The 12,562-nt window shown below is 43.8% G+C and overlaps 1 protein-coding gene across 1 annotated transcript in view; it reads right to left on the bottom strand.

The window, feature by feature from the left end:
- Positions 1-12,562, bottom strand: part of LOC149339410 (kinesin-like protein KIF23) — a 48,735-nt gene that overhangs the window by 17,427 nt on the left and 18,746 nt on the right. The window contains exons 12-17 of the mRNA XM_089548191.1: positions 11,882-11,964; positions 9,776-9,878; positions 9,609-9,667; positions 7,860-8,009; positions 6,126-6,236; positions 3,539-3,731 (exon numbers count right to left, since the gene is read on the bottom strand). Of these exons, the coding sequence (XP_089404317.1) occupies positions 3,539-3,731; positions 6,126-6,236; positions 7,860-8,009; positions 9,609-9,667; positions 9,776-9,878; positions 11,882-11,964 (699 nt within the window). The remainder of the gene's footprint in view (positions 1-3,538; positions 3,732-6,125; positions 6,237-7,859; positions 8,010-9,608; positions 9,668-9,775; positions 9,879-11,881; positions 11,965-12,562) is intronic.

The following is a 12,562-nucleotide window of genomic DNA, read 5'->3' as shown; positions in this document are numbered from 1 at the left end:
GAAGATTTCATAATTATGACTTCATTATTAAAAAATTCTTTAGAAGACCCTCTCCCCCCTTAAAAAGAATGATTTTGAAAAGACAAGGCCAACAACCTGCTGTTAGAATATCTTTTACGACCTAACTTCTTGAAAGTACTTCTGAATATTACTTTTAGCAAACTACTAAACAAAAACTTAGTATATAATTAATTTAAGTAATTTAAGTAAGTGCCTCTTAACAACTGTAGCTTGCTGAATAGTAATGTCAAGACACTAGTGTGACTGCTACGTCCTTCAGCACCTTTGTGCGAGCAAATGTCCTTTGCCTTTGTCTGCAAAGTGCCTTTCTGGTCAAGAATGAACATTCAGAGCAATGAAATTCAAAATGACTTCCAGCATATTTTTAACATTAACCAAAATCTACAGCTTAACAGTAGCAAATACCAAAGCTTTTCAAACACAACCACTGAAATATGAATGACTAACCGATGAAAGTGAAATAACTGAAATATTGACTAGAAATAAATTAACTGCATATCAACAAATGTCACAGGCTTTACAATTTCGTGCTTGTTGTGAACTCTTATCTTCCCCTCTCTGGGCATTACAGAAAAAAACTAAAATGTCAGTTACTTCGAGCAGGATGTCACCAGTCAGGGTCTCCTAATGGCATGATGTGGAGGTAACAAATACACTAGTTCCTGCACTGCCTCTGAAGGCAGCAGACATTGCCAGACAAGAAAGCACTCCTCATTTCTCATTAAAGGGGGGAAGCTAGTCCTAGAAAAAAATGTTTATGAATGAAGTCAGAATTCTGATATCTTCAGCAAACATGTACTTTTGTGTGCCGATCCCAAATAAATCACTTAAAGGTGCAGTGAAGAGGAATCTGAACTTGTCTTTTTGCCGTGGGAACTCAATCTACACGTTCCGAGCTTTCTTGAGAAACTGCGATTTACTGCCCTGTGTGGCCGATTTCCCCGATTAAATCGAATTAAGGTCTGGCTCCCGCCTTTTTTTTAAAATTCTGCCTCGTACGGTGGGCGGAGTCGATTAACGCGTGGAGCGCCTTTCACCCAGTCCCGTGGCGGCTTGCTGCTCTGCCATCGGCGGAGTAATACGTAGTAGTCCATAGTAGCAAATAGTCCGCGCGTATATTTATTTCTTCGGGCTTATTTTGCGGCTATATTATCTGTGAATGAAACTATTTATTCATGGAAACCTAAAAAACAAAATAAAGCGAAAGCAAAGCCTCCACGGGACTGCGTGAAAGGCGCTCCACGCGTTGGTCGACTCCGCCCACCGTACGAGGCAGAATTAAAAAAAAAAAAAGGCGGGAGCCGGACGTTAATTCGTTTTAATTGGGGAAATCGGCCACACAGGGCAATAAGTCACTGTTTCTAAGAATGCTATGAACGTGTGGATCGAGTTCCCGCGGCAAAAAGAAGAGTTCAGATTCCTCTTCACTGCACCTTTAATTTCATATAAAACAACTCCTTGTGTACTCATGTAATATGCAAGTTTTTGGCCAACAGCTTTCAAGAAATTTTGCCACAGGGAACTTACTGAAATGTATGCCATTCGTTTGTCTTGACACCAAGGGACGCAGTAAGGGTAAAATTATCATCCTGCCCATCAGAGAAGTAGAGTTAAGGGGTTCTGAATTTGCCAATTCAGAAATTGGAAGAAAACTGCATTCCTGTTCTTGGAGTGGCAACTTCAAAACCCTGGACCTCAAGTTCTATGATAGGCAGGATAACAATCTTACCCTTACTGCATTCCTTGATGTCAGGACAAACCAATGGCATGCATCTCAGCAAGTTCCCTGCAGCAAACTTTCTTACAATATTTCCGAAATCTTCCATAACATTACATAAGCGAACAAGCAATTAAATGGCATATTTGGAATTGCAGGCAAAAACATCTTCCCAAAATTCATAACTGTGACTGATATAAAATTTTTTTTAAGACCAGCTTCTCCCTTAAAGAACCACAAATCAAGCCCCTGTTTTGGATGCCGACTAAACCTGCTCAAGATTTTGACTGCATAATTAAAATTAAAATTAAAGGCAATTCACTTTTAGAAAATGAAAAGCAAGCTACACTGAAACTTCCCTTTATAATGATACCAATGCAGTTGCATATTTATGCCTAATTTCAGGGGGCTGCATTCAGGGGAATAACAGCTAACTGAAGTTTGTGGCCAGCTAATAAAGCTCGCTCAGTGAGCTGAAGATACACTAACACAGTAACTGTGTCAGGACAGGACAAAAGATGGATATGACAAGCACTTTTCTCGTCTTTTCATTATGCCATCACACCAGCCAGCCGGCACATTACTCACGCATACCACTTCCTTCGTCAGTTACCACTGAGCTTGACACACAAAAATAGGAGACCTGTCAGCTACTACTGCCCGCCTGATACACCAGGTACGGCAGTTTCAAAATGCTAATTACAGTAAGATTAGCAACCGCACAACATCACAAAGCATTTGGCCATATAGAATGGCATGTCACAAAAAGTTTATTTGCCACACGCATGTCCGTCCAAAAATAAAACAGAAGGTCAACCGCTTTAAAAGAAAAATCAAGGGCCAATGAAAATGCAGTCAAACATAATCAGGCCCTCACAAACGCTTCAATGTGTTAAGTTATCACATAACAATGACTAGATGTGGCAACCATCGCCCTTTAAAGCAAGTTGTCCAGCATAAAACTTGTCCAGCATTAAGACACTTGTGCTTGCACCGATGCATAAAACTCATCGCGCAGCCCGTACAAAAGGCACAAAACAATAGATTTAATGAACACTTTGCACATAATGACTTACACGAAATCATGAGAGGAAAAAAGCGTACAGCCATGCACCTCAGAAGCACTCTTTATAAGGCCAGAAAGCATTCTTTCAGAGCATGAACACAATTCCAAACTAAAACAGCTGCACCAGTATGTTATCACTGGCACACAAAACACTGCAAATTCACATGCAGAAATGAACGTTTCCAAGATGCAAATTGCATAAGCAAAGCATGCACGCCTTTTCTCAGGATAGAGCATAAAGATGCATTGTCCGAAGGTACAGAAGCAAATGCACAGCATGCCTGCAATCAGTAAAAGGAGCAGCCATCATGTGAATGCATGTCCATTCACAGAGCAAGTGCAGAACAAAGCAATAAAAGGAAAAAAAAATTCATGAAGAAAAGGTGTGCTTCAGTTCTAAATCGATGCATTTATTCAATGAGACATGCAAAATGATAAAGCCCAGTCACAAACACTGTTCACTGAACTGCAGTGTTATTGTAGCATCTGTCAAAAGGTTGACACTGCGAGCAAATTCTTTCACAGATGCACGTGCTTCAAAGGATGCAAAAGAAAATGTCTCACTTGTTCAGACTACATAAATATGAAAGAGCGTGCAAGAAGCAAGCATCAGCATGCTAAAAGCAGTTGTCCAACAAGCTGCAGGAAGTGAAGCTGAGCATGCCCGGGAAGCTTGAAAGGTGGTCCATCGACGACGGCAAAAGGTTAACGGCGCCCCGGGGCATCCCACTCACTGGCAGCAGAGCGAGTCGTCACACCACCATCACGCGGCGGCGGAGGCGCGGACGGCTCGGGGTGTCCCGCTGATGCCGCTGGCGGCATGTACCAGTCGGCGGAGTTGAGCACCTCTCGAAGAATGCGGAACTTCTCGTCGGTCACGCTCAGCTTGGCCTCCAGTTCGGCCTGCTTGTCAGCAAGCATCTGGTTCTGCAAAGGTGTCGGCCGGGATACAGCCTTCTCACAGAGCGCAACAACAAAGCCATCAAGTAAATGGGCCTCTAAACTCAACAGCGGAGACGTTGCATGTGAAATAACAAACTGGTCTGATCAGCGCCAAAACGATTGATGAACAGCAGCAGTTGCTTGCAGGAAACTACCATCCCACCAGAATAGAATCGCACTCGAAGACCTAAAATCGGTGGAAACTCCACCGCATCATAAGTACAGAACTGCCTGAGTGAGCATTTGTAATGAGCTTAGCTGTTCACCTGCAAGCTTGTTTGGCATCTCGGCTTTTTGAATCAAGGACAATGCACTGGAGTAGACCGTGTGCTTCAACAAGCTCAGTTGTAGGAATGCTCCTCTGTGCAGCAAAGCGAATTTTTTTTTTCTTTCTACCACTGAAAGAACTAACAACACCATCACCAAGGGCTCCAAGAGGCAATAAAATGCACCCTAGGATAGGTTTGGTTTATGGTTTATAAGGTTTAACGTCCCAAAGCGACTCAGGCTGTGAGAGACGGCGTAGTGAAGGGCTCCGGAAATTTCGACCACCTGGGGTTCTTTAACGTGCACTGACATCGCACAGTACACGGGCCTCTAGAATTTCTCCTCCAAAGAAATTCAACCACCGCGGCCGGGATCGAACCCGCGTCTTTTGGGTCAGCAGCCGAGCACCATAACCACTGAGCCACCGCGGCGGCCCACCCTATGATAGGTACTCAAAGAGAGTGCAGTCCCGTGTCCAAGTGCTCTTTCTGTGAGGAAATTTCAATAGAAGGAACAAATTTATATCATGCTCCTCAGCTGAACTCATGATGCCCAGTGGTATGTTCATGGCCTGTAGCTCAAGAAAAAGATTATAAAGGGGAACGCAGGACTTAAGATCGCAATTTTTACTGCTCTAAACAGCATAATGAAATTTGGTGAGTGTACGTATTTCTTCTGTTTCCAAAAATACAATTAGTTTCAGTGTAGCTTGACAAGTTTCCATGTAATAGAAAAATAGCTCAAACCTAATAGGGTAATTTCTTACCGGTTGCTAAGACACTTTCGGAGGCCATTGTAGAAACCCCAAAAAATGGCTAAATGCAGACGTCTGAAGAGAATTTCACAACAGCGAGTAACACCAAGATGTAGGGAAGAGCGCCAACTTTCGAACAAGACCAAGATGGTGATCATCGAGTACACAGTTGCTGGAAGAGGTGGGAGCTGAGTTCTCTCGCATTTAGCTCCGATCTCAACATTTTGGCACTACGGAGGAGTCAGATACGTCGATTTTATAATAATCGGAGGTTAAATGAGACCTTGAATCTTCATCGGTAGCTGCTGTAGAGTATATATGAGTCCAAATATGCAATTTCTGAAAATCGAAATTTTTGAATTTTTTTACCATTTCAAGACCTGAGTCTTCCCTTAAGCTAAGCATGGGCAATTTGGATTGACTTTCAGAAGTTACTGTAAGCAGTTCTCGCACTACGCATGAAATCTGGTTGAAAGTACCGTATTTTCCGGTGTACAAGATGCACCCTTGTATAAGACGCACCCGCCATATATGCAGGCTGTCATTGAAAAAAGTTGGTATATAAGACGCGCCCGTGTATAAGACGCACCCCAATTTAACCGGTTAGGCTAGTGAGAATTAAACACGCTTGCGCGACCATCGCGAAACTCACTGTACGTGTGACAAATTCTTAAGCAACGCTAAGTGATCGAAAATGGTTTAGAAAAAAGAAAAAACGAAAGTGCTCGGCATTGTGTCCATAACAACATTTTATTTCTACTTAAAACCGGCAACGCGGCTGAAACATTCTCTTCGTACTACGTACACGGAGCAAAGTTGCAAAGGGTGGCTAAAAAAGAACACCGGCTTGTCTTGACAATGGCGAGAAGCGCAATTGTCTTCATCTTTTGGCATTTCACATTACTTCTGCTTGGGGCCTCCGAAACGGTTGCGTGTTTGTGATCCCGGAAGTCGTCATCCCAGCTGTTTCATGATAAAGTTCACCTAAGAAAAGCTGCGCACGGTGGGCCCCGTATTGAAGTATTAACCGCGTTATAACCGAGTCATTGGTAGTGATATTTTTTTGATGAAAAAAGCTTGAACATGAACCTGAGTAACTTCTGAACTCGCAAAAAAACGCGAAAAATTAGCGTATAAGACGCACCCTTGTATAGGACGCACCAGCAAGATTTCTGAAAAAAAAGCCGCGTCTTATACACCGGAAAATACGGTAGTCCACATGCATGAAAGTAGTCTCATAAAAAATTCCCCAATTACAAGTGACTGATTAAGCACAACTGCAGTCACTACAAAACAGAAAGGTGAGCTGGTAGGACAAAAGCAACAAAAGAGGAGGGAACAAGAAAGCAAACACCCACCATGGCCCGCTTCATTCTCTCCCGCTCCAGCTGAATCTGCTCCTCCATCCTGTGCTGCATCTGCACCTTTTCCATGGCCTCCTTGTTCAGCAGCACCTGCTTCTCATCAAGCTGCACACAGGCACACATGAAATGTCTGACCTAACCTGTGGCCAAAAACATGTTTAAGCACCGAATACCTTGAAGCAGGTAAGTACTGTCTCCCAGAGAACAAAAACAATGTGAAGGGCCACAGCTAAATTGTTTCATAGGAGATTTTTTTTTGTTTTCAGGAATAAGTTTCTGATCTACAAGCTACTAATGACATTAGTTTGGCACAATATTTTTTAGCAAATTCTAGAAATTTTGAAACTTAAGAAATCCCATTTACTTGCACAGTTTGTTGGTTTGGTTCAGTTTATGGAAGTTTAATGTCCCAAAGCAGCTCAGGCTATGAGGGTCGCCGTAGTGAAGGGATGTGGAAATTTTGACCACCCAGGGTACTTTGACGTGCACTGACATCGCACAGTACACGGGCCTCTAGAATTTCGCCTCCATCGAAATTCGACCGCCGCGGCCGGGATCGAACCCGCGTCTTTCGGGCCAGCAGCCTAGCGCCGTAACCACTGAGCCACCTTGACAGCCCACTTGCACAGTTTGTATTTTGTTAAATTTGCGAGTCACTGTAACTAAATCTGACCCACAGTATACACAATATGCAGGCCACAGGCATTTTATAAATAAGCATGATGCTCAGACAGCCGATAAATATCAGCTCAGCTGAAATTCACACTTCAGCTCACATGCTTCATTGCACATGCTTAAGTTAAGACGCTACTATCAGCAAGATGCAGATGCTATTTGAAAGCAGCAACCCTTTTATACAGCTGAAAAGAAAAAAATTTAGGATGTTCACGTTCGCAACAATTGCTGCTTGATCTGTCTGGACACTCAAACACTCAGATGTAGTTGCAGAACCAATAACGCATGCCTTCTTGTCGAGGTGCAACTGTTCATGGGGTCCCTGCAGCTTGGTGTACCCAGCAGACATCACTTATCACCAGTATGAACAAAGTCATTGCTTCACAGAAGCAATATGAACCACACATTATTCAAAAGAAAGATGAGAGGTGGTACTACAACCTTGCATGTCCTGAGAGCAGCTGCATAGCCTCGAAGCAGCCGTATAGCAAGTCTCTGATACATACCTAAGTCATCCCACTCTTTTCAATTTTCATATATCCCTGCTCTTGCTTGGCCCATTTTAATTAAAGGACTATAGACACCTAATTTTATTACATGTTTTCTTTTGATTTAAAATGATGCGTTAGACATTAGAATACATGGATCACTGCGTGGTATTCACCTATGACTGCTAAATAATTTGTAATCAAATTTCTTCTATCGTGCTGTTTCCATTTCATCAACCGAACGATGGTTGTGACGTGCAGTTGAGCTTTAGGCTCCCTGAGGCACAGCTAAACTGCAATACAAAACGCTGATAAGTAGTTTTAACTCACTACAGCACTGAAACCAGCCAGCTTCAGGATCTAGGACTACAGCAAATGGCATATCAGCAGTTATATTGCCATTTTTTTGTCACTCCCCTGACCTGGATTTCAACTACATGTCACAGCCATAATTCAGATGATGAAACTGACAAAGCGTCAAACGTTAGACCCCATAAAAGCGAATCAAACCAAAGGTCAACTACAGGCGTAAGTACTAAAAAGGACACGACTGCAATGCACTGACCATGTTCTCTACAGTCCTCTTCTGGCGAACCATGCCCTCCAGCTCGAGGGTGAGGGCTTGCACAGACTGCTCGGCATTGGCCAGTTTTTTCTCGAGCAGGATGACTTGCTGCTCCCTGGCCTTCAGGTCCATCCGCATCACCTTGTGCTCCTACAGAAACAGCAAGATAGCCCCATGAGGCAGACCACCACATTAGAGATGCCCTCTGCTTGCTTCCAATTCTTGCTCTTTCACATCCACCTTGACAATGTCATTCTTACCACTGCACGCATGCCCTACCTTGGAATCCACTCTAGCACCCTAAGGGACCATCAGTTATATTCCTTTCACATCAAGACTTGCCCATGTCCATTTTTTCTTGACTTCCACTAAGGACAGGTCAAAGGATACCAGCTCTCATTTGTTCCCTAACATACTCTGCTCGCTTAGTCTTCTAACTTACCCTTTCATGTTCACTGACAGCTTGCTAGGAGCTAAAAGCACAAGTTTTGTGAAGTGCTATGTGCAACACCCGTAAAGAATTTCCAGCCATCACCCATCATGCTACCTCTCCTTGGGGAAAGGCTGGCTGAGGACTGCATTTTAAGTGCAGTAGTGAAAAAAACAATGGCACAAAGGTACGAAAGACAAAGAAAAAAAAGCATAAAGAACTGCAGTTAAACTACTCCCAATGTAGAAACCCAGGTTCAGAACGGAGAAAGTGGATACCCCCTTCTTTACGTGCAATTTTTGTCCATATGTTATATGCGATGCCAACTCTGAGTGCCCGTATCACATATGCAACGCTCAGCTTAAAGAAGCCTGCTTGAATTATCAATTCCTTCTAGTACTTCGAGTATGCCATACTGCGGACACTATTATCAAAGGTCTTAGTACTAGTTTGACAGTGTCACACAATACAAGACCTTAGAAGAAACCACAACGGCGGCCCATTTGCGGAATTTTTACATCAATCACTTCAAAGCATTTCATTTCCAATCAAGACAGTTTGAGTGGCACACAGCTTCCGGGGGAGGGGGGACCAGAATCCCATCATTGTATCAGTTATTTCGCCGATAATTTTATCATTACATAAGGTTTAGTTTTACACAGCAGCAATGGTGGAATTAATAAATCTAAAGAACTCGATCGTTATTAGCAATATACAGTTATATCTAGTATCGTTATAAGTGAATTACACTGTATAGCACAACAATCCCCTTCTAGGTACTCTGCGTTCATGACTGAAAGGGGCATCCAATTTTTTTTCTCTCATTACTTCTACTCTCCTCCCATCTGCAACACAGCAGTGAATGATCCAGTTGGTGCCGTTTGACACAGCTCCATCTTTCCTGCTGGCTGGTCCACAGCACACCTCTCATAAATGCTGCAGTTTGGAATGCCCAACAAAACTAAGAGTGCAGGCCATACAGCTGTGAATAGAAAAAATTAGTAAAACATTTGTGCGCATTCTACACAGCAAAAAAATCACTGCACTGAAGGCAGTCGTTCACAACACGAACTCCAAAACGTGGCAAGTGTCCTCGTGATGCCTGAAGCGAAAGCACAGGCCATGGAACTGCTTCAAATGCTACACAATCACGGCCATAAATTGCGCAGCTGGATAGTTGCAGCATGAAACTTAGCCCTTGTGCCTCAGCTTCACATGACTAAGCCCCAATGAGCCTATAAAAGCAATCATGGGTCCACAATAATCAGCCCAGCGGTTTCAACAGCAGTGCTCGTCACTTCTACGTTTGCTTGTCATACCTCTTTCAAAACGCCATGCTCTGCTTCCATCTGAATGAGCTGCCTCCTAAAGTCATCAACTGAAAAAAGAAAAAAAGCAGGCAAAAGCATGTTGAAAAAAATGGTCAATATAGTATCAGGAAATGAAGTGCCGAAATGAACACTTAAGAAATCAGATGGACAATTACTTAGAGCAGCATTGTTTGCCTTCATTTCTTTCTTGAGCATGATCCTATGGGTAAGCCACTCGTCCATTCGCTGCAGAACTTCACTGTCCGAGGAGTCAGTGAGCTTCAAGGAAACAAAGAAAAAGTAAAAATATTTAATCACTAAACAAACCAATGTTTAAGCAGTGCAATGGTACAGTTGCAAGAAGATTGCATCACAGAAAGCCACCTTCAAGCAAAGTCTGCATGTTGTACATCACATACGCTCGTGCTCAATGATAAGTATGCATGTTAGCTTTTAGCAGAACAGCTCAGCTGATGACGATGTTGAATTTTAATGGCGCAAGAGAATCTGTGGCCAGGTGCGCCATCATATAAGGCATTTTTCATTTATATGAGGTCCCATTTTCTAAGCACTTCACCCCAGATATGGCGAGCATCAGGCCAAGGGAAAGCTTGTACCCACTCCATCACCGGTGGATACTCAGCGGCACTGGGGATTGAATCCCACGCATTTCACATGAGAGGCGAGAACAGCAGAGTTTTAGCAGAACAGAAGGTCAGTTGAGCTACCATGCCATAATGCTATCGTGTATTAGTCTCTCTGGATATTTGTTGGCGTGAAGTTGCAGTGACTGTACTTCGTATCCTCCTTGCAAATATTCCTTCCCAAAATATTCCAAAAACACACGGGTTGCAAAACGTGCAAATATAAAGTTGGTTTGGTTTGGTTTGTGGGGTTTAACGTCCCAAAGCGACTAAGGCTATGAGAGACGCCGTAGTGGAGGGCTCCGGAAATTTCGACCACCTGGGGTTCTTTAACGTGCACTGACATCGCACAGTAGTACACGGGCCTCTAGAATTTCTCCTCCAAAGAAATTCAACCGCCGCGGCCGGGATCGCACCCGAGTCTGTTAAGCAAAGACCATTTCTGAAAGTGATGCATGTACTACAGATGAAGATTAAATTTGCTACAACATTCCTAATGACAATATTTATAGGAGAATTTTGATGCCTGATCACCTGCAGTGCTTTAATGAGCACCAGGATCTAAGTGTAGAGACATTTTTGCATTTTGCTTCCACTGAAATACAGCTGCTACAGATGAGAATCATGCCTATGACCTCGTGCCGAGTAGCAGAACACCAAGGCCACCAAACCACCACGATAGGTGTAGTCGTAGCCTTAATCCATTACAATGCTTGCACCGCAATCAATGGGCTGAAAACAGCAGCAAAAAGAATCTGAAAAAATCACAGGGGCACCTAAGCAATTATGATGCGCAAATGTCAAAGCACTGCTTGTCGCTGAGCGTGTCGCTTAGTTGTTGGGGGATAGGGGGTGGACATTGTTTCGCTGTAGCAGCTTGAAATTTATTGACAGTAAACTGCCACCTCCAGTCGCATTTTGCTGCCTCACCTGATGACGTAGATGCGAGCGATTCAACTATGAAGCTCTACAGCACAACAACCTCATTCTCCTAAAGAAGAAGGCCAATTGATGACTGCGGCAGGGACTTTCCCCTTTGCGCAGTCTCTAGCCGCAAAAGTGACGCATCATATTTCCTAGCGTATCTCGCGGAGGCGGTGTATACATGTAGCACATCACATCAGACAAGACAGTAGCATCTCGTCCAGTGCATTGGGCGGAGGGGGCCAGCTACTCCCATCTTGAGCCTGGTTTGGTTTACGGTTTGGTTTACGGGGTTTAACGTCCCAAAGCGACTAAGGCTATGAGAGACGCCGTAGTGGAGGGCTCCGGAAATTTCGACCACCTGGGGCTCTTTAACGTGCACTGACATCGCACAGTACACGGGCCTCTAGAATTTCTCCTCCAAAGAAATTCAGCCGCCGCGGCCGGGTTCGAACCCGCGTCTTTCGGGTCAGCAGCCGAGCACCATAACCACTGAGCCACCGCGACGGCTCTGAGCCTGGTTTGCCCTGTTATCCGAGTGAAAAGGTAATGTACAGTGATCCCAGCTTTCACAGCTGTCTGGCTATGGCAGAGTTTTCGCACAACGAGTCATGTAATGCTCTCGCATTAAAAGGCATGGGCAGCGGGCTACCGGGAAACGTTCGCACACATGGAGTAAAAAATGGAATAGAAACAGAAAGCAGACAGCCATACCAAATAGTTCTGCAGTACTGGCATGCAGATGGCTTCCCGTGGTGGCTCTGGTGGTGGCATTGTGGAAAGCTCTTTCAAGCTTCCTGCAGGCATGGTAAAACAGAACCTTTGAGTGAAAGAAACCAGCAGTCCAAAAACAAATTTTATGTAAATAAATTATCACAGTACCCCCAAGATTCATGCAAGGATGTCTTCAGAGGAGCAGTGCTTTCACCTCTTCTATTTCTCCAAGGTCAGATATTGCAATTTTGAACTTGTGTTCCGCTATTACAAGTGGAATGTGTGCCTGCTGTTGTGCAGCCTACTATGTTGGAGCCTTAGAGCACGAAGCATTAAAGGTGCACTGAAGAGGAATCTGAACTCGTCTTTTTGCCGCGGGAACTCGATCTACATGTTCCGAGCATATTTAGAAACGTTGACTTATTACCCTGTGTGGCCGATTTACCTAATTAAATTGATTTAATGTCCGGCTCTTGCCTTCATTTTTTGAATTCTCCCCGTACGGTGGGCGGAGTCGACCAACGCGTGGAGTGCCTTTCAGCTAGCTCCGTGGAGGCTTTGCTTCCGATTTATTTTGTTTAAGTTTCTGTGAATAAATAGTTTCATTCGCAGATAATATAGCCGCAAAATAAGCCCGCAGAAATAAAAATAAGCGCGGACTATTTGCTTCTACGGATTACT

The sequence above is a fragment of the Amblyomma mixtum genome, chromosome 6 (assembly GCF_055824585.1).
Source record: "Amblyomma mixtum isolate Tamu chromosome 6, ASM5582458v1, whole genome shotgun sequence".
Lineage (NCBI taxonomy): Eukaryota > Metazoa > Arthropoda > Arachnida > Ixodida > Ixodidae > Amblyomma > Amblyomma mixtum.
The sequence above is the reverse complement of the archived record's forward strand: the minus strand, read 5'-3'. Positions and strand labels throughout refer to the sequence as shown.